This window comes from Argentina silus (assembly GCF_951799395.1).
Source record: "Argentina silus genome assembly, chromosome: Y".
Classification (NCBI taxonomy): Eukaryota; Metazoa; Chordata; class Actinopteri; order Argentiniformes; family Argentinidae; genus Argentina; species Argentina silus.
In genome coordinates, this window is record NC_139654.1 from 29263951 (window position 1) to 29284110 (window position 20160).

General features: G+C 49.2%; 1 protein-coding gene across 2 annotated transcripts in view; it reads left to right on the forward strand.

Annotated features, from left to right (window-relative positions):
• The window catches only part of LOC310823794 (nuclear receptor coactivator 4-like), a 39774-nt gene extending 21261 nt beyond the window's left edge, over positions 1-18513 (forward strand). The window contains exons 6-8 of one of the 2 annotated variants that reach the window (XM_083696651.1): positions 2522-2653; positions 2876-3898; positions 17915-18513. In XM_083696651.1, coding sequence (XP_083552777.1) covers positions 2522-2653; positions 2876-3898; positions 17915-17917 — 1158 coding nt within the window. In that variant the 3' untranslated portion in view covers positions 17918-18513. Of the gene's footprint in view, positions 1-2521; positions 2654-2875; positions 3899-10794; positions 11290-17914 lie in introns of those variants that run through there. The other variant, XM_083696650.1, reaches the window with a different exon arrangement.
• The last annotated feature ends 1647 nt before the right edge of the window (positions 18514-20160 follow it).

Sequence of the window (20160 nt, forward strand, 5' to 3'; positions counted from 1 at the left end):
TTTGTTAGCGAGACAAAACTGCCGCTCTTCAAGCTGATCTCCATCACAACTGATGGGGCGCCTGCTATGATGGGCCGCACCAGTGGGTTCATTGCACTGTGCAAAGAAAGTGAATCTTTCCCAGATATCCTGAATTATCATTGTATAATTCACCAGCAAGCGTTGTGTGGAAAGATTTTAAATATGAAAGTGATGGATATTGCAATGAAGATTGTGTGTTCAGTTCGGGCCAGGAGTCTGCAGAGAAGGCTTTTCCGTGCTCACTTGGAGGAGAATGATGCTGAGCACACAGACAAAACATGTGGATTACCATACAAAGCTAGAGGACCACCAGTGGCTTTTAGATTTATCTTTCCTCACTGATCTCACTGGCGAGCTCAATTAATTGAATTTAGAGCTGCAGGGTAAGGGTAAAGATGTAGTCAACATGATGAGTTCAGTGAACACGTTTAAAAGCAAGCTACAGCTGATGTCAAGCAGGCTGCAGTGTGGTAACCTGCGCAACTTCCCTCACATGCAAGCAGAACTACAACGTCAAGGTAAAGGTGTGACACAGCTTGACAGTGCACGTTATGAGGAGCATGTTCAGAGCATCTCGTCAGAGTTTGAGAGGCGTTTTACTGACTTTGCATCCATCGAGCCTGTAGCCAGCTATATGTGTTATCCATTTGGTGCAAGTATTGATGTTGGTGACATTGCCGACAAAGTCAAATCACTTTTCGACTTGGAAAGCTCCGCTCTTGAGGATGAGATTTTGACATTGCAAAATGACATTGAGATCAAAGCCAGATCAACATCCGCTCAACCTGGAGAGCATGGAAACTACTGGTGGAGGAGAAGTATCCCAATCTCAGAAGATGTGCCTTGAACCTGACAGCTCTTTTTGGATCAACTTATTTGTGCGAGTCTGCTTTCTCGCACATGAAAATCATCAAGTCCAAGTACAGATCAACAATGACTGATGACCACCTTGCAGCCTGCCTACGCCTTGCAACCAGCTCCTACACTCCTGACTACGAGAAGCTAGCCTCCTCCTCCCAGTGCCAGGTCTCCCACTAAGGTAGGAAGTGATTTCCTTTTTTCAAACTCAGAGTGTTACGTTCCCACTCCTACATGTGCGTGTATCCTTGTTGTGTTTTGTGTTTCCTTCTGTTTTTCCCTTACCCTGTCACTCTACATTCAGGTGTCCGTCAGCAATTGGCCATTCGTCCCCATCACTCATCACTGTTCCTGACCAATCAGAGGGCTGTTCGTGTCCTTTAAAAGCTCCGCTGGACTTCCCCTCGGGAGTCGACCCATTTTCACCGTAGTCTTGTGTTTGCTGTCGACTCGCTGTTGCCTGGTTGATCGAAACCTCCGACGTACTTGTTTACATCTAGTTTTCTTTTGTTATATTTACGTCATTGTTTACTTATTGTTTTTCTCATAATTTGTCTGTCTGTTAATTGTACGCCATAGGGGTAAGGTGAATAGGTAAGAGACCCATGGGTTTACATTTCCAACACGTAGGCTCACCTCTGTTACAATTCACCAGGTTAGGAGTGGGTGCCGCCCCATGCATGTGTTAGTCTAGTGTAGCATAGCACTTTAGCATAGCCCTGAGAGTATAGCTTACTATTGCACTAGTTTAGGACATCACTTTTGTTCATGATTTCTTTGCTTTGGCACCGCTCATAGTTCCCTTTTCTCCTTGGCGTGTGTCTTGTGTTGTGTTTTCCCCGAGGAAATAAATGACTGTACATAGTTGAATTGTGGTTTGTGGTTGTTTAATTCCTACAATAAGTCCGATGCACTATCTTTTTGTTGCGACTCCTCTACCGCCCCTAGACGTAGACTAGTTTTCATCTGGAGTCGTAACACAGAGATCTACCTGTTTTGTATCTGGTTTATTTTTCTGTTTGGTTCATATTAAGGTCAGTTATGGCTATTGCTCATCATGCAGATTGGCGTGTGTGTGTGAGAGAGAGAGAGGAGCAGAGAGAGCGGGTTTGTGCTACAGCACACTATGCAAACTGGCAACTGTGTGAGAGGAATTTGTCTGTGTGTGTGTGTTTGAGAGAGGGAGGGTTTGTGATGTGATGTCTAGTGGTTGTGTGACAACAAGAAAAAGTGTTGAGGTTAGTTACTGCAGGCTGGAAACGATGTGTGTGGGTTTGCGATGTTGACACTGGACTGGTAGATCTCGGGAGGTTGCCGACTTGAAAAGTAGATCTTGGGTCAAAAAAGGTTGGGCACCCCTGGTCTAGGGGTAAACATATCTTGCACCTGTTTGCTGATAAAGAAGCTGGGAAAAAAGCGTAGGCGTTGTGAGCCACTATCTCAAACCTCAGCCTGCAGTTAGGAGTGTTCCAAGGTCACACACTGTCTATTGTATGATAGAAGGAGCAGTCGGTTTTGATTCTTCCTCAGTCACAGAATGGAAAATAACAAAGTACATTAGGTCACAACACATTTCATAAGACTTAAGCCAAATAGTACAAATAAATGTTTTGCCATTACAAGTGCTCACTCGTTTTTGCAGAGGGTGGAGTCTGAATGGGGAGCACCCCACGCCGACTGGCTGATTGGAAATCGGCCAGTGACTAGTGCTCCAGTTGGATACCAGTCAAGCAAGAACCCACATGATTGGTTGATCACCTCTGGGGATATTCAGGTGAGGCCAGATGGCATGAAATTAACTCCTTTGTGGATTTTTCAAGACTACTCCTAGAAACATAAGGTGTAACTCTGACCTTTTGCGCAAGTCGCACATTTCCAATTTTCCCATGTTATAAGTGAAACTTGAAGTTGTATTATACAGGCATTATTACAAACTGAAACGGCTACCTATAAGTTGTTTGTGGGGTAATGGTTTTCTTTTTGTTGTACTATCCAGTCAACCTGCCCACTGGCCCCCTTTGACTTCTACAAGGCCTGGGCCCAGCTGAAGGACCTGGAGGTGTGGCTGCTGAAGGAGAAGACTCCCATCAGAGAGAGAGCCAACAGCAATGCCAGCTACAGCAGCAGCTCCACCTTCTCCATTGAGAAGATTGATGAGTCTGATTTCAACATGGCTCTGGTAGAGGAGGAGGGTCGAGAGGAGAGACCCGAGACGGAGGAGCTGAGTGACTGGCTCATCACCTCGGCTACCGAGACCATAGAGAGCTGCCAGGCATCTGACGCTGACAGGTGGAAGCAGGTGTTCAAGCCTTTCCAAGAGGGCTTCACCCCCAGCGAGTGGTTGCTGAAATCAGACTGCGGCTTGTGCTGCCCCACCCGCACCAAGGCGGTTGAGATTGAGAACCTGGGCAAACTCTTTTGCCTGAAGTCCCCCCCAACCTCTGCAGTTACCACCCCCATCACCAGCACGCCCCAGACCCCAAGCCCTGTCGAGATCTGGCTGCAGCAGGCCATTCCAGTTCAGCAGGTGTGCAAAGCCAACAAGCCCTGCACCAGCTTCTTCCAGTGTGTGTGTGAGGACAACTGCGGCAAGGAGGCCCTTGGCACCTGGCTCCTTAAGGAGGGTCGGGACAAGAACGGGGTCCCCATTGACGAGAGCTATCTGTCCAGCCTGCACCAGAAGGAGGAGCAGCAGAAAGTACAGGCCATCCTGGAGGCATGGCTCCACCCTGACAAGGCCATGGGCTCCACACCCTCAACCCTGGCCTCGCTCTCAGCCTGGATGTGTCCACCCACTACCCAGGGAGAGGAGAAAGCAAGCAGGGAGAAACACAGCTCCCAGTTCAAAGGCCCCAAGTCAGAGAACCCCTTCAATGGACCACTCCAGCCAGAGTGCTGGGTCGTACCTGAGAAGACTCACAGTACTGCTGCCACACTGAGCCAGGAGGCCACACAGGAGAAACTCAGCACAGAAGCAGAGGTGGACAAGTGGCTTCTATGCAAGAGGATCCAAGCTCAGGTATGGCCACAGTTCAGGAAGTGATGGCCCAAACTCAATCGGGGGCAGCACTTTTTGCATTCTTTAGTTCTGTAATCTCAGAATGTCAACTGCTAATCAATGATTAGGTGAATAACTGCCACAAGAAAGAACTATGATATGTATTGTAGGAATTCACTTATACACTCAAAATAAAGCATGTGAGACTGACACCAGTGTCTCATCAATTGGGATAAATCAAATGAACAATTTATTATCGTTCATTCAATACTCAATCAATGTTTTAGTAAGAATCAAATACAACATTAATAATCAACAGAAAGAAAAAAAGCTCCCAAAGACTGTCTGGCGAAAACTTTAACATTCATTTGTTATACACTGCTCAAAAAAATTAAGGGAACACTTAAGGGACACATCAGATCTTGATGAACGAATTTTTCAAATTGAAAATCTTTGCTGATGTACATTGTATAATTTGTTGAGAACAAAATGACATAACAACGGTCAATGGAAACCAAAATCATCAACCCATTGAGGGCTGGATTCAAAATCACACCGAAAATCAAAGTAAAAAATTCAAATCACAGGCTGATCCAACTTGTGTGAATTTTATCACGGCAACTCATAATGTGATTCAGTAGTGTGTATGGCCCCCGTGTGCCTGTACGCACTCCCGACAACGTCTGGGCATGCTCCTGATGAGTCGGCGGATGGTGTCCTGGGGGATCTCCTCCCAGACTTGGATCAGGGCATCAGTGAGCTCCTGGACAGTCTGTGGCGGTACTTGGTGGCGTCGGATGCACTGATACATAACGTCCCAGAGGTGCTCAATTGGATTTAGGTCAGGGGAATGAGAGGGCCATTCACTGGTGTTACGTCCCCACATTTGTGTGCGTGTGGTGTCGTTTGTCTGTGTGTTTTTCCCTCTGTCTCTCTCCCAGGTATTGGTTCATCCCCCTGTCAATCATCGTTTCGTCCGTCACTCCCCCTGTTGCCCTTCGACCAGTGGGTTCACCTGGCGGCCTCCATCAACGTATCAGACCATCGTCCGTCTCTGTTTAAAAGTCCCGCGCACTCTTCAGGAAGAGAGAGGGGTGTGGTAGCATCGTAGCGGTTTTTCATCTGTCAATTGTAATCCTCGTATCCGACTGTTCTGTTAGTGTCTGTCCTACCATTGTGTCCGCTGCCACACCTGTAGTTAGCCCCAAGGGAGGGCGAGTTAGGCAGGTAAGACGCCCATGGGCTTACATCTCCATCACGCAGGTTGGTCTCGTTATATACATTAGGTTAGTTTCCCCAGGCGGGCGCCACCTCTTGTATTTTGGGTCTAGGGTAGGCGGGCAAGATTTAGTTAGTTAGTTAGCCGATGTTTCGTAGTTAGAACAGATAGGACTAGAAATTAGCCTTGGGGTTATTTTTGTTTTCATTTATTTGGCGCCGTCTGGCGTCCTCCCCTTAGTTCCCTCTCTATGTTTCCCCCGTGTTGTCTGGTTGTTTGTTGTATATATTTCTAATAAATCTGTCTTATTTTCATTTTATACTCCGTAGTTGTGTGTGTTGCACTATCACCGCACCAGCGGGTCTCAGCCGCATACACAGATACAGTATGTTACGTTTCTCCCCCCTTTTATATCCCTAGACGTAGTATCTGGGGGGGGTTCGTAACAAATGGTATCAATGCCTTCTTCATCCAGGAACTGCCTACACACTCTGGCCACATGAGGCCGGGCATTGTCCTGCACTAGGAGGAACCCAGGGCCCACTGCACCAGCGTAAGGGCTGACAATGGGTCTGAGGATCTCATCCCGGTACCTAACAGCAGGTCTGTGCGACCCTCCAAGGATATGCCTCCCCAGACCATCACTGACCCACCGCCAAACCGGTCATGCTGGATGATGTTACAGGCAGCATTACGTTCACCACAGCGTCTCCAGACTCTTTCACGCCTGTCACATGTGCTCAGTGTGAACCTGCTCTCATCTGTGAAGAGAACAGGATGCCAATGGTAGACCTGCCAATTCTGGTGTTCTTTCGCGAATGCCAATCGAGCTGCATGTTGCTGGGCAGTGAGCACAGGTCCCACTAGAGGACGTCAGGCCCTCATGCCACCCTCATGGAGTCTGTTTCTGACAGTTTGGTCAGACACATGCACACCAGTAGCTTGCTGGAGGTCATTTTGTAGGGCTCTGGCAGTGCTCCTCCTGTTCCTTCTCGCACAAAGGAGCAGATACCGGTCCTGCTGTTGTGTTGATGCCCTTCTACGACCCTGTCCAGCTCTCCTCGTGTAACGGCTGGTCTCCTGGTATCATCCATGCTCCTGAGACTGTGCTGGGAGACACAGCAAACCTTCTTGTGACCGCACATATGGATGTGCCTGCCTGGAGGAGCTGGACTACCTGTGCAACCTGAGTGGGCTGCAGGTACCGCCTCATGCTACCGGTAGTGACAAGGACACTAGCAGAACACAAAACTAGAGAAGAATCAGTCAGGAAGGATAAGGAGAGAGCAATTGTCTGTGGCCACCACATGCAAAACCATTACCTTTTTGGGGGTTGTCTTGCTTTTGCCTCTCCAGTGCACCTGTTGTCACTTTTATTTGCACCAAAGCAGGTGAAATTGATTCACAATCACTTGTGCTTCCTAAATGGGCAGATTGATATCCCTGAAGTTTAACTGACTTGGTGTTACACTGTGACGATTAAGTGTTCCCTTAATTTTTTTGAGCAGTGTATAATGAAAAGACCTTCTAAAACATGTGCGTGGAGAGGAAAGATAACAAATTCACGGAACTTAGTCCTGTGCCCGGGTCCATTGTCTAAATTCCCCACCTATCTTATGTTCTCAAAACATGGCTTCCGACGCACAAGGCTCTACTTAATAACACACTACACAGCCAGTATCAGTTGTCCCTGAGCACCCCCCGAAGAGACATAACTGTGATATACACTCACCGGCCACTTCATTATGTTTGTTTAATAAGTGTTTGCCCGAAAGTTTGTCGTGTTCGTCTTGTCTGTCTGCGTCAGTAAACAAGTACAGTCGACAGGCTCTGCTAGACATCTGCGAGAGCAAGATTTACAACGTTTTGGACACCACAACAGAGACACTCAAAGAGCTCGGATTACTTCGCCGGCCTGCGACTACTCGACTCGACCCGACTCGACTCGACTCGACTGCCACCACTCCCCCGGAAAGGAGAGGTCGAAAGCGGTGTGCGAGGAAGCAGAAGAGGGGCAAGCGCGGAGGTATCCGGGCTAGGCTAGCGGCTAGTCCAACTCGCCCAGCCATACCATCCATCATCCTGGCCAACGTACGATCCTTGGACAACAAAATGGATCATGTACGACTGCTGAGGTCAGGGAATCGGACAGTGAGTAACTGCTGTGTACTTGTTTTCACCGAAACATGGCTTAACGACAACATCCCCGACTCCGCTGTACAACTTGAGCAGCTGACATGCTATCGAGCGGACAGAGCCCTCGTCAACGGAGGTAAACAGCGTGGCGGCGGATTTTGTGTTTACATTCGTGATGCGTGGTGCCGGGACGCTGTGGTAGTATGCAAACACTGTTCACCACTGGCGGAGTTTATGATCATAAAGTGCCGTCCTTTCTATCTGCCGAGGGAGTTTACTGCGGTCTTGCTAGCCGCAGTATACATCCCTCCAACCTCCAGCAACAGTGACAGGAATGCGGCACTTTGTGAACTGTATCAGGCCATCAGTGAACAACAGACAGCACACCCAGATGGATTTACCATCCTCGCTGGAGATTTTAACCATGCTGATCTTAAGACTGTCCTACCAAAGCTCCATCAGCATGTCAATTTCCCAACAAGAGGGGAAAACACCTTGGACTTGGTCTACACTTCTCACAGGAGTATACAAGGCCTCCCCCTCCCCCACATCGGACTCTCTGATCACATCACTGTTATGCTAATGCCAGCATATAGGCCCAGAGTGAAAGTCGGAAAACCGGTCCGGAAAGAGATAACTGTGTGGCCGGAGGGGCCCAGGTCTGTTCTCAAGGACTGTCTTGCAACAACAGACTGGGACATGTTCAAGCAAGCAGCCACACAGAACAACCATACGGACAATGAGGAACTTACAGACACTGTCCTCTCTTACATCCGTAAGTGCTCTGATGATGTGACCCACAAAAAGACCATCATCACTCGGGCTAACCAGAAGCCATGGCTGACAGGGGCAGTCCATCGGCTGCTGAGGGCCAGAGACAAAGCCTTCAGAGCCGGGGATGAAAATGGCCTGAGAACAGCGAGAGCCAGCCTGTCCCGTGGCATCAGGAAAGCAAAACTGGACTACACAAACAAGATTACCTGCCACTTCAAGGACAGCAGAGACACGCGGAGCCTGTGGCAGGGCATTCAGACCATAACGGACTACAAGCCCGCGCCACAGACCTGCGACAACAACATCTCTCTGCTCAACAACCTCAACAGCTTCTTTGCACGGTTTGAAGCAACAAACAACACAAGCCCACAGAAAACTCCACCCCCCCCCACGATCAGGTCCTGTGCCTGTCTGCTGCCAGTGTGAGAGGACACTCTCTACCATCAACCCCCGCAAAGCAACAGGCCCAGACAACATTCCAGGCCGTGTGCTGAGGGACTGCGCAGAGGAGCTTAAGGATGTCTTCACGGACATCTTTAACACTTCTTTGAGTCAAGCTGCTGTCCCATCACATTTCAAGACCTCCATCATCATACCTGTGCCAAAGAAATCCGTTCCATCCTGCTTCAATGACTATCGCCCTGTAGCACTGACCCCCATCATCATGAAGTGCTTTGAACGGCTAGTCATGTCTCACATTAAGTCCATCCTCCCCCCCACCCTGGACCCCTTTCAGTTTGCATACCGAGCAAAACGTTCCACAGAGGACGCAATCTGCTCTGCTCTCCACCCAGCCCTCACCCACCTGGAAAAAGCAGACTCATATGTGAGAATGCTTTTCATAGACTTTAGCTCAGCATTTAACACCATAATCCCGCAACAACTGATCTGTAAACTGGACCAGCTGGGGCTCAACACCTCCCTCTGCAACTGGCTGCTGGACTTCCTCAGTGAGAGACCACAAGCAGTACGAGTCGGCAACAACACCTCGAGCAGCATCACACTCAGCACAGGGGCCCCCCAAGGCTGTGTGCTCAGTCCCCTGCTCTTCACCCTGCTGACTCACGACTGCACACCAACCAACAGCACCAATCACATGGTGAAGTTTGCGGACGACACAACTCTGGTGGGTCTCATCTCCAAGAACGACGAGACCCACTACAGGAAGGAGGTCAACCTTCTGACCACGTGGTGCAGAGACAACAACCTCCTGCTGAATGTCAGCAAAACGAAGGAGATTGTGGTCGACTTCCGGAGAGGCCACACCGAACACCCACCACTGACCATCGATGGTGCTGCTGTGGAGAGAGTGAGCAGCACCAAATTCCTGGGGGTGCACATCAGCGAGGACCTCTCCTGGACCACCAACACTGCATCACTGGCGAAGACAGCCCAGCGGCGCCTCTACTTCCTCCGCAAGCTGAAGCGAGCGAAAGCTCCCACACCAATCCTGACAACTTTTTACCGAGGCACCATTGAAAGCATCCTGTCCAGCTGCATCACTGTGTGGGGCGGTAGCTGCACCGAACACAGCAGGAAAGCACTGCAACGCATAGTGAACACAGCTGCTAAGATCATTGGTGCCCCACTCCCTTCCCTGCAAGAGACTTACTCCACCCGCCTCACCCGCAAAGCTACCTCGATTGTGAGCGACGCAAGCCACCCCGCACACAGTCTGTTCAGCCTCCTGCCTTCTGGAAGAAGGTATAGGAGCCTCCGTGCCCACACCACCAGACTCACGAAAAGCTTTATACCCCAAGCTGTCAGGAAGCTAAATTCTCTCCCCTCACTTCCCCCAGCCACATCCTCCAAGCTGCCAGGAAGCTGAAACCACCCCCCCCCCTCCCAACCCTTCAGCCCCCCCCCCCCTAAAAACACTACGGACTCTGGACAATCCACTATTCTATTGTTATAATCTACTATTGCACTATTATTTGTACACAGAATACACAGTATTTGGCTGCTATTTACTATTTACTGTCTTTACTGACTGTTCTTTTTGCACTGTTTAAATTATTTTTATTGAATGTTTTACTTTTAGTATGTCTTATCTGTTGTGCTTATGTGAACTGCCGCTCACTGGATATTTTCTCTTTTTCTGACCATTCTCTGTAAACCCTAGAAATGGTTGTGCGTGAAAATCCCAGTTGATCAGCAGTTTCTGAAATACTCAGACCAGCCCGTCTGGCACCAACAACCATGCCACGTTCAAAGTCACTTAAATCACCTTTCTTCCCCATTCTGATGCTCGGTTTGAACTTCAACATGTCGTCTTGACCATGTCTTACATGCCTAAATGCATTGAGTTGCTGCCATGTGATTGGCTGATTAGATATTTACGTTACCGAGCAGTTGAACAGGTGTACCTAATAAAGTGGCCGGTGAGTGTACGTTTAAACCTTCTGTTACATACATTTTAAGACATAGTTGGTCACAACAAAGTTTAAGAAATAGTATGAATGGAAGTTCAATAAGAGGTCAAGACAGACATCTATTCACAGGACCAATTCCTGTGATTCAGATTCCTTCAGTATGATCTTACTGATGCTTTGTATGTTCCTCTGTCTGACTTCAGGAGAGACTTGGCCTTCCCACAGTATGTGATCTATTTTCCTGTATGAAACATGGTGGAGACAAAGACAAGTGGTTACACAGGGCTCCTATACAAGTATGAACCTCATTCCTCACTTGTATCTCTGAAAGGTGCTCACTGTGTGGTCCAGTTTGTTAATTCTGTGTTCCTGTATCAACAATATTTCCCAGATTTTCTCTCTCCTCTCTTTTCCAGATGTGAATATTTTAGCTTTTTGAACATTCTGGATTACTTTTTTGGAGCCACTTAAATGCTGATCCTGGCACAGAATATGGTGAATCACCTTTTTCTCCAATGCTCTTGTGGGACTGCGGCTGCATTTGTCTTTCTCCTTGTGTTGATTGTTCTTGGATGCCTCCGGCTCGGTCCGAAGTAGGGATCAAGGTTTGTGGGGCTGACACTGTGACTTGTATGTTACACAAATGTGATGCGTTCTATCATTTCCAGTCCCAAGTCACTGACCCTAATAACTTAATGACCATTTGCGTCAAAAACCCTTACATAGGCTGTTTTGGGATTTTAAAATATTTCCCTTGAACATTTTGAATATGAATATATCCATTTCACTTATAGTGTCTTGCACCATAGTGCTTTGCTAAAGTCAAGCTGACAAACTCATTAGCTGAAATTTGATCACAGCCAGCTAGCTAGCTATGTGATTTGCTTAATGTCAGACAAAAAGTCTTCATTTGATCAACCATATTTTAAGTGTTCTGAAATTTGGAATGTGGTAAAGAGTTTTCACTTCACATTGTAGTGGTCCTCACATAATTCCATCTATCTGTATGACAATGCCAACTGATAATGTGAGTTTTACGTTTTCTGTACGTTTACATGTTACGTTACGTTTACGTTTTCTGTCTCCTACTCAATTATCAATGTAAGCTTTTCTGTTCACTGTTTTTTTTTGTTTCCTGAATGTATATCTTTATATCTGTTCTGGTGGAATGTTAGTTTGGCTTAAAGCACCAGTATAGCTTTCTCTGAAATGAAACTCCAAAAAGAGTTCCATGGGCCTGAAGTTCGCTTCATTGTCTTTAGTGCATATGTTGTTCAAGACTGAATCCACCTCCTGCTTTTTACAAGTGCAAACCAGTGTTCCACAGTCCAGTTTCTTAGTTTTTGGGGCTTGCCTCCTACACACAAGTGAAATTAATTGGATTGTTTTAATGTTACCTGTACAATCTGAAGACATTATGCCCAATATGGTGATACTATTGATATAGCTTTCCATCCATTGTCATGGTGTCAACCCACCCTCTGACTTGCAGCAGCTTACTTGTTCTTTATGACATGACTGAATTCATTGAAGGTAACTGTAACAATGTCCGGTGGTACACAGAGGCAGACGCAGTATAACGATAAGGGAATTTCTCCCGTTTATTCACAAAGGGGTCCGCTGGCACGGTTTGGCTTTCCAGCCTCGTTCAAAGTCTCTCTTTCGGTGCTCGGCTCGGCTCTGCTCTGCTCTCGTCGCCTGCTTCTCCAGCTTAGCTCCCTTCCTGAAATGGCAGAAGCACACCCATCTTAAACATTCGCCGGCGAGACTTAATTCGCAGCAGGTGTGCAACAAAAGTCTCGCCGACACAACCCCGGCCACGGTCCTGTAGCTCCCTCTACAGGCCGAACGCTGCATGTCCCCCCACATACCCCCACCGCCCGACACAGGCCGGGGACCCGACGGCCGACGACCTACTCCCCCCCCCCTGCACGGGAGAGGAAGTCTGCCACGACCATCTGCGCCCCCGGTCTGTGCACGACGGAAAAGTTGAAGGGCTGCAACGCGAGGTACCACCGGGTGATCCTCGCGTTTACATCCTTCATGCGGTGGAGCCACTGGAGGGGGGCATGGTCGGAGTAGAGGGTGAAGGCGCGACCCAGCAGGTAGTAGCGGAGGGTGCCGACCGCCCACTTGATGGCACAGGCACTCCTTCTCCACGGTGCTGTACCGGCCCTCCCTCTCTGACAGCTTACGGCTCAGGTACAGCACCGGCCGGTCGGCCCCCTCCACGCGCTGGGTCAGCACTGCTCCCAGCCCTCTATCCGACGCGTCCGTCTGTAGGGAGAAAGGGAGGTTAAAATCAGGCGCATACAGGACCGTTTCTCCACAAAGAGCCCCCTTAAGGGCCTCGAACGACCCCTGGCACTGGCCCGACCACTGGACCGGATCCGGGGCACCCTTCCGGGTGAGGTCCGTCAAGGGACTGGCCAGCTCTGAAAACCCAGGTACGAACTGGCGGTAATATCCCGCCAGCCCCAGGAAGGCCCTCACCTCCTTCTTTGTCTTGGGCCGGGGAGAGGCGGCGATGGCCGCAGTTTTTCGGGTTGGCCGTTAGCCCCGCCTGCCTCAGGGACTGCAGAACAGCAGCCACCCTCCGCACATGCTGCGGCCAGGTGTCACTGTGGACGACAATGTCGTCTAGGTAGGCCGCAGCATAGGCGGCGTGCGGCCGCAGAATACGGTCCATGAGGCGCTGAAAAGTGGCTGGGGCTCCGAACAACCCGAAAGGGAGCACGGTGAACTGGAATAACCCGAGCGGAGTGGAGAATGCCGTTTTCTCCCGGGACACCGGCGAGAGTGGAATCTGCCAGTATCCCTTCGTGCAATCCAATGTCGTGAAGTACCTGGCCGTACCAAGCCGGTCCAAGAGCTCGTCGACCCGGGGCATCGGATATGCATCGAACTTGGAGACCGCATTAACCCGTCTATAATCCACACAGAACCGTATAGTCCCATCTGGCTTGTTGACAAGCACGATGGGGCTACACCAATCACTGCGGGACTCCTCGACCACACCCAGCTCCAGCATGGCTTCCAACTCCCGGCACACAACGTCTCGTTTGTGCACCGGCAACCTATAGGGGCGCACCGTTAAACCCGGCTGCGTTTCTATATGGTGGTCGATGAGCGTAGTCCGACCGGGCAGGGGAGAGAACACGTCGGCGAACTTAAGCTGCAAATCTGCAACGTCCGCGGCCTGGCTAGCAGAGAGATGGTTATCAATATCGACCGGAGTGCTACCTTTCGATTTTGGGACTTCCGGCCCGAACTCCTCTCTCTCTGGAACTATCGTAGCCAGAGCAACAGTGACCACGTCGTTCCATTTTTTTAAGAGATTGACGTGATACACCTGCAAGCTATCCCCCCGGTCCGAGCGTATAACCTCATAATCCACGTCCCCCATGCGACGTGTGACCACAAACGGCCCTTGCCACTTCGCGAGTAATTTCGTGCTGGAGGTGGGTAACAGTACGAGCACCTTGTCTCCCGGTGTAAACTCTCGTAGGGTAGCCCCCCTGTCATACAGGCGTTTCTGACGCTCCTGGGCTTGCAGCAAATGCTCACGTGAGATAGCCCCTAGGGCGTGGAGCTTTGTGCGCAAGTCGAGGACGTACTGGATCTCACTCTTACTGTCGCTAGACCCTTCCTCCCAATTTTCTTTAAACAGGTCTAGGACACCCCGGGGCTTATGCCCGTAGAGTAATTCAAACGGGGAAAACCCGGTGGAAGCTTGGGGAACTTCCCGCACCGCAAACAACAGGGGATCTAGCCATTTATGCCAATTCCGACTATCCTCGTGGACAAACTTCCGGATCATTGACTTCAAGGTCCGATTGAACCGCTCACAAAGGCCGTCAGTGGCCGGGTGGTAAACACTGGTTCGAATCGCCTTGGTGTTCAACAAGCCATACAGTTCCTTGAGGGTGCGTGACATAAAATTAGTGCCCTGATCGGTGAGAATCTCTTTCGGGATTCCCACGCGGGAGATGACTTGAAACAATGCTTGCGCTACACTCCTGGCAGAGATATTGCGCAGAGGTATTGCCTCGGGGTATCGGGTGGCGTAATCTATCAAGACCAACACAAATCGATAACCCTGTGTGCTCCGCTCAAATGGCCCGATAATATCCATCGCAATGCGGTCGAATGGGTTCTCGACCAATGGTAAGGGCCGCAAGGGGGCCCGTGGGATGGCCGGGTGATTTACTAACTGACATTCCCGACAGGACGCGCACCACCTACGCACCTCTGCCCGAATCCCCGGCCAATAAAATCGAGCCATTATACGGTGCAGTGTTTTGTCATACCCTAGATGGCCCGCCATGGGGTTGAAATGAGCCGCCTGGAAGACCATTTCGCGGCGGCTGCGGGGAACCAGCAACTGGGTTACTTCCTCCTGACTGTGTGAGTCACGACTTACTCGATATAACCTGTCGCTGATAATCGCGAAATCGGGGTGGGCGCGCACTGTGTCTGGCCGTATCAAAGTACCATCAACTACTATCACTTGGTCAAAGGCTGATCTGAGGGTCTCATCACGAGACTGCTCGAGGGGGAAGTCGCCTAGCAGCGGATAGTTCGGCGAGGAAGTCTCGGGGTGAGGCGCCCCCGCCGGCTCCGGCTCCCCGGCAGTGTCGCGAGGCGCCGCCTCGGCACAGAGCACATTACACGCCACACACCTCCCTAGCTGTCGTGCACGCATCCCGGTAGCCCTCTTTACCGCTTGAGGAAACCCCTCCCAATCCACACCTAGAATCAGGGGATGCGTGAGGCGTGGGCTAACCGCCGCCTGTACACTATGGGTTTTTCCCTCAAAATGAATTTCGATAGCGACCAGCGGATATTCGTGAATGTCCCCATGCACACACCTCACCCGCACCCTCGATGCCTTCAACAGTGCCCCCGGCCGAACCAGGCGCTCCTGGATCATGGACTGCATACAGCCCGAATCCAAGACCGCCTGGTGCGTATCACGTTGTATCCTTACCGGAATACGATACGCCGCTCCTAGTCCGGGGGGAGGGCCCGGTATGTCGCCGATGCGGACGACCTGCCCCACGTCCATCGCCTGACACTCGGCCTGCACGTGGCCCGGCCGTCCACACCGCCAACACACCCCCCCTGTCGCTCGAGGTGCTCTCTGCGGGGCCGGGGCTGGTTCCGGATCGGCGCGCTCCTGCCATCTCGTTCTCGGGGCGGGCGCCGGCCTCCCTCCTTCTGCTCCCCCGGCTCCTCCTGGGCGTTGGCCCCCCCCCCCTTGCCGCGGGGCCGGGGTTGGTCGTTGTGGCCCCCGCGGTGGGAGGGAGAGATGGTCCTCGGCCAGACCCACGGCGGTCTTTAGGTCCTGGGGGCGGTGGTACTGGACCCAGGCGGCGGTGCGGGCCGGGAGCCCCGCGAGGAACTGCTCCAATACCACCCGGTTCCCGACCTCCACCGCCGAGTTGTTCTCGGGGTCCAGCCACCGCCATGCGCTGTCCCCCAGCCGCTGGGCGAAGGCGAAGGGCCGGCACCCCTCCTCCATGGTCATGGCCCGGAACCGGCGTCGGTGTTCCTCCGGTGTCAGGCCCAGGCGGTCCCGAATCGCCCGGGCCAGGGACTGGTAATCCCGTTGGGCGGCCGCCGGCAAACTGTGGGCCGCGAGCTGCGCCTCCCCTGACAGGAGGGGCAGCAGATGGTAGGCCCACTCTCGGTCCGGCCACCCCGAGATCCTCGCCGTCCCCTCGAACACCGCGAGGAACGCCTCTGGGTCGTCCAGGTCCCCCATCTTCTGCAGCTGGACCTTGGGGGGACCTGGTGCCGCTCCGGTCCCCGGCGCCGGCCCGCCGGCCCTGTCCGCGAGCCTTGCCGCCGTCAGCTCCTCTAGGGTCGCCTGCTGGGTCTGCTGCAGGGCCGTCTGTTGCTCGAGAACGAGCGTTATCCTTGCAATCGCCGCTGTTAGCGCGTCCATCTAGCCTTTTTCCTGTGTCCCAGGTTGGGCGCCAATGTAACAATGTCCGGTGGTACACAGAGGCAGACGCAGTATAACGATAAGGGAATTTCTCCCGTTTATTCACAAAGGGGTCCGCTGGCACGGTTTGGCTTTCCAGCCTCGTTCAAAGTCTCTCTTTCGGTGCTCGGCTCGGCTCTGCTCTGCTCTCGTCGCCTGCTTCTCCAGCTTAGCTCCCTTCCTGAAATGGCAGAAGCACACCCATCTTAAACATTCGCCGGCGAGACTTAATTCGCAGCAGGTGTGCAACAAAAGTCTCGCCGACACAACCCCGGCCACGGTCCTGTAGCTCCCTCTACAGGCCGAACGCTGCATGTCCCCCCACAGTAACATCAACTGTTTAATAATTATAGTACTTATCAAATGTACTATTGTTGATAACCACTGGTATTTCTGTGTAATACCTTCTGTAGATGTCTTCCCCATAGTGGGTAGACCAAAGATGCTTCTACATTTGTACATGGCTTGCTACATTCACAGAGGTTTAAGAGACAGGAAAGACATTATCAATGGTGCTTGATGAGTTTATCTATGGGGCCTGTGCAAATACTTATACCATACTATCATGAAGTAGTCCTATCCATATTATTATTTCTACTCTGATTTGATACTTGTACCACATTTAAATCTTAATAAAAAAGTAAACATTAAGTGTTTTTGCAGTGAGTGTTACTTCCTCCTTTCAGCAACCAAGTGTTGAGTTTGAACTTCCTTTGTTTATTGCACAAATCATGTTGCAAGCATAGGCAGTTGGGCTCTGAAATGTAAGTACAGCATTATCAGTCTTTGTGCTGACAAATGAATTGTGCTGCTTTTGCAACCAAGTTGTACAACTGAATAGATTATTACAGTTTTTCCTCAATTGCTTGAGCACATTTCTTGAAACGCTATTCAACTTTTCAAAACGGTTAACATGTTCCCCTCAACAGTGAACACATTTGCCAAAACACTACACCTCAAAACTTATAATACAAAAGCAATCAGTGCATCAAAAGAGTATCATTTGTCAAAAGAGTATCATCTAATGAAGACATTATTCCATTCATAATGACACTAGTAACGATAACCATAAATATGCATTGTGCAGATTGGCCAACCTTTCAATTGAAAACAAAGGTGAAAAAATCAGAGTAACAATTTCACTCAGCAGAACCACTTTGTACTATATCTCTCTCTCTTTTTTGTAGTTCTGCTTCTGTTACAGAGAATATGCTTACGATAAATATGAATCAAATTAATCTAAATATTCACAAAGAAGCAGATAGTTACAACAACAACAAAAAATGCATTACTGATAGTTGAATGTTGAGCAATGATAGTTTACATGGAGTAGAGATTCACTATAATGGAAGAAATAGCTATACGCTGTAAGGAAATCGTTCAGTTTTGTTACTTAATTATTTTTGTGTCTGTGGGGGGACATGCAGCGTTCGGCCTGTAGAGGGAGCTACACACCGTGGTTGTGTCGGCGAGACTGTGTTGCACACCTGCTGCAAATGAAGTCTCGTTGGCGAATGTTTAAGATGTGTGTGCTTCTGCCATTTCAGTAGGCGAGGTGAGCTGGGAACGGCGACACGAGAGAGAGAGAGTGGAGAGTGACTGGAAAGTCGCCAAAACTTGAGACGGGCTGAAAAGCCAGAGAATTAATGACTGTGCTAATAAACGGGAAGAAATCCCTTACCGATATACTGCGTCTGCCTCTGTGTACGAACGGACATTGCTACAGTGTCTTATGTAAAGAGTTGTGTTAACTATATTGCAAAAAGGTGCTTAACATTTGCATTTTGTGTGAAAGCAATGAGAAATGAGTAACTGTTTTGCTAAAATGTAACTGTTGTGCTCATGCACAGGGCTGGCCCTAAGCATAGGCCGTGTAGGCGGTCGCCTAGGGTGCTTCAGGGGGCACTAATTTAAGAGGTCCAAGCCGTCTGGTGCACAGGGGAGAAAGCGAAAAAAAGGAGGAGGATGAAAAGAAAGCTAAATGCATAAGTATGTCGAATGACTGTTTGTGTTCATTGTTATTATCAAGCAAAGTTATAGCTAGCTAACGAAGCTACCATTGGAAGCTGGCTGCTGAGATCTGTGTTCACTGAGCTTCAATAAGCTCCATCTAGCAACATTAAACTTCCGGTTTGCTTTTCGCCATTTTGCGGCTTCAAAATAAAAGTTAAAACAGGAATGGAAAGTGATGGAATGACAATATTTTCTCTTATTTTTGCTGGAATAAGCACAAATTACCCAACAGAAAGTATATACAAATTTGAAAAAGTAATTTTTAGCTTTAAAATGTACACATTGGTGGAATTACATGTAATTCCATCAATTAGTACACTCTACTTGGGAACACTTCTAGAATGCATATCAGGTGAGTTTGAATCTCAAGCGATGTCATAGCAAATGTTGCTGGCTATTTACTCCGGCCATACACCTCAAAGTGCCCAATCTGCACTGTGTAGGACACACATAATGGACTGTACAGAACTGAAGGGGGAAAATTCTGCCCCTATCTTCAAATGACCCTTCCCCCGATGGGACAGATAGCTGTGATCTCTCTGATGTTTTACAAGTTCTCTGGAAGGTGTCAAAGCTCTGATGTCATCAATATAGAATTCACTAGGATGGAGGTCTGATTGGTTCCCTTGCAAAAAGCTCTTAATTGAAATACTGTGGTTGGAAGTCAGGACATAAAACAGAATGTTTAGAGTCAGATTCTCTCTCTTTGTCCTGGTGTGTGGTTCTCGTCTGAGCTGTGAGTACTATAGGAGTGACCAGACTCTCTCTCAACCTCTCTCTCTATCTTTCACTTATTATTGAGGGGAGAATGGAACAAGTATTTGCTGTAATAATTCTAGAAGTTTACAGTATTATTCAAGCCTCATTTGATTGATCCTGTTTGACCATTCTTGCACTAATTCGGCACAAACTCAACAATTCTTTGCACATAGTGTTAATTAAATTACTTGGAGTCAGATTATTAATATTTAGATATGATTTGCTATTAACAATATATAGCAATACTAATGACCCATCCTAATAAGGTCGACAGAACTATTTTACAAAGATTTCAATTAATCTCTGGTACCACTCTACATAGGAACACTAGAATGCATATCAAGTGAGTTTGAATCTAAACCCTCAAAGCAAATGTTGATGGCATTTTTCTGGGGCCATACAGCATCTATTTCTTTGTGTGGTGCGATCCAAGGTCCTGAAAGCATTTCCCTTATATAATCAGCAGGTACTGTTCTAACAAATCCAGGTAAGAGATGACAAAAGAGATGACTTCATAGAGAATTATACATCCTATTATACATCCTAGTTTGAAATATCAACATTTACATTGAAAAAAGGTTAAAATAAATAATGTAAAAGAAATGGAAAGATCCACAAGTCTCACGTGAACATACATCCTCTGTCGCCGAGGGCGAGATTAGTATGGCCTTTTCCCGGCCTAAACACCACACCCAAGGTTACCAAGTCACAACTGACAAACCATCAACTAACAGGACCACTTCTGACAGAGCATCAGCTAAAAGAATGACAACTAAAAAAGTTTTAACAAAGGGGACTTCAAAGACAAAGAGAGCATTAATAAAGGAGGAAGAGGACACGTCTGAGGCGACAACGGGGTTAATCTATACCCCCTGTGGACAGAAGGCCTCTGAAGACACCAAGACTGAGGCCAACAGACCTAGGCCTGACACTATACAAACCCCTAGCAAAATGGCAAAGTACAGTGTGCAGAGGCCCACAGGGGGCAGAAGGGTGCATGAGAGGAAGGAGGTCATGCCAC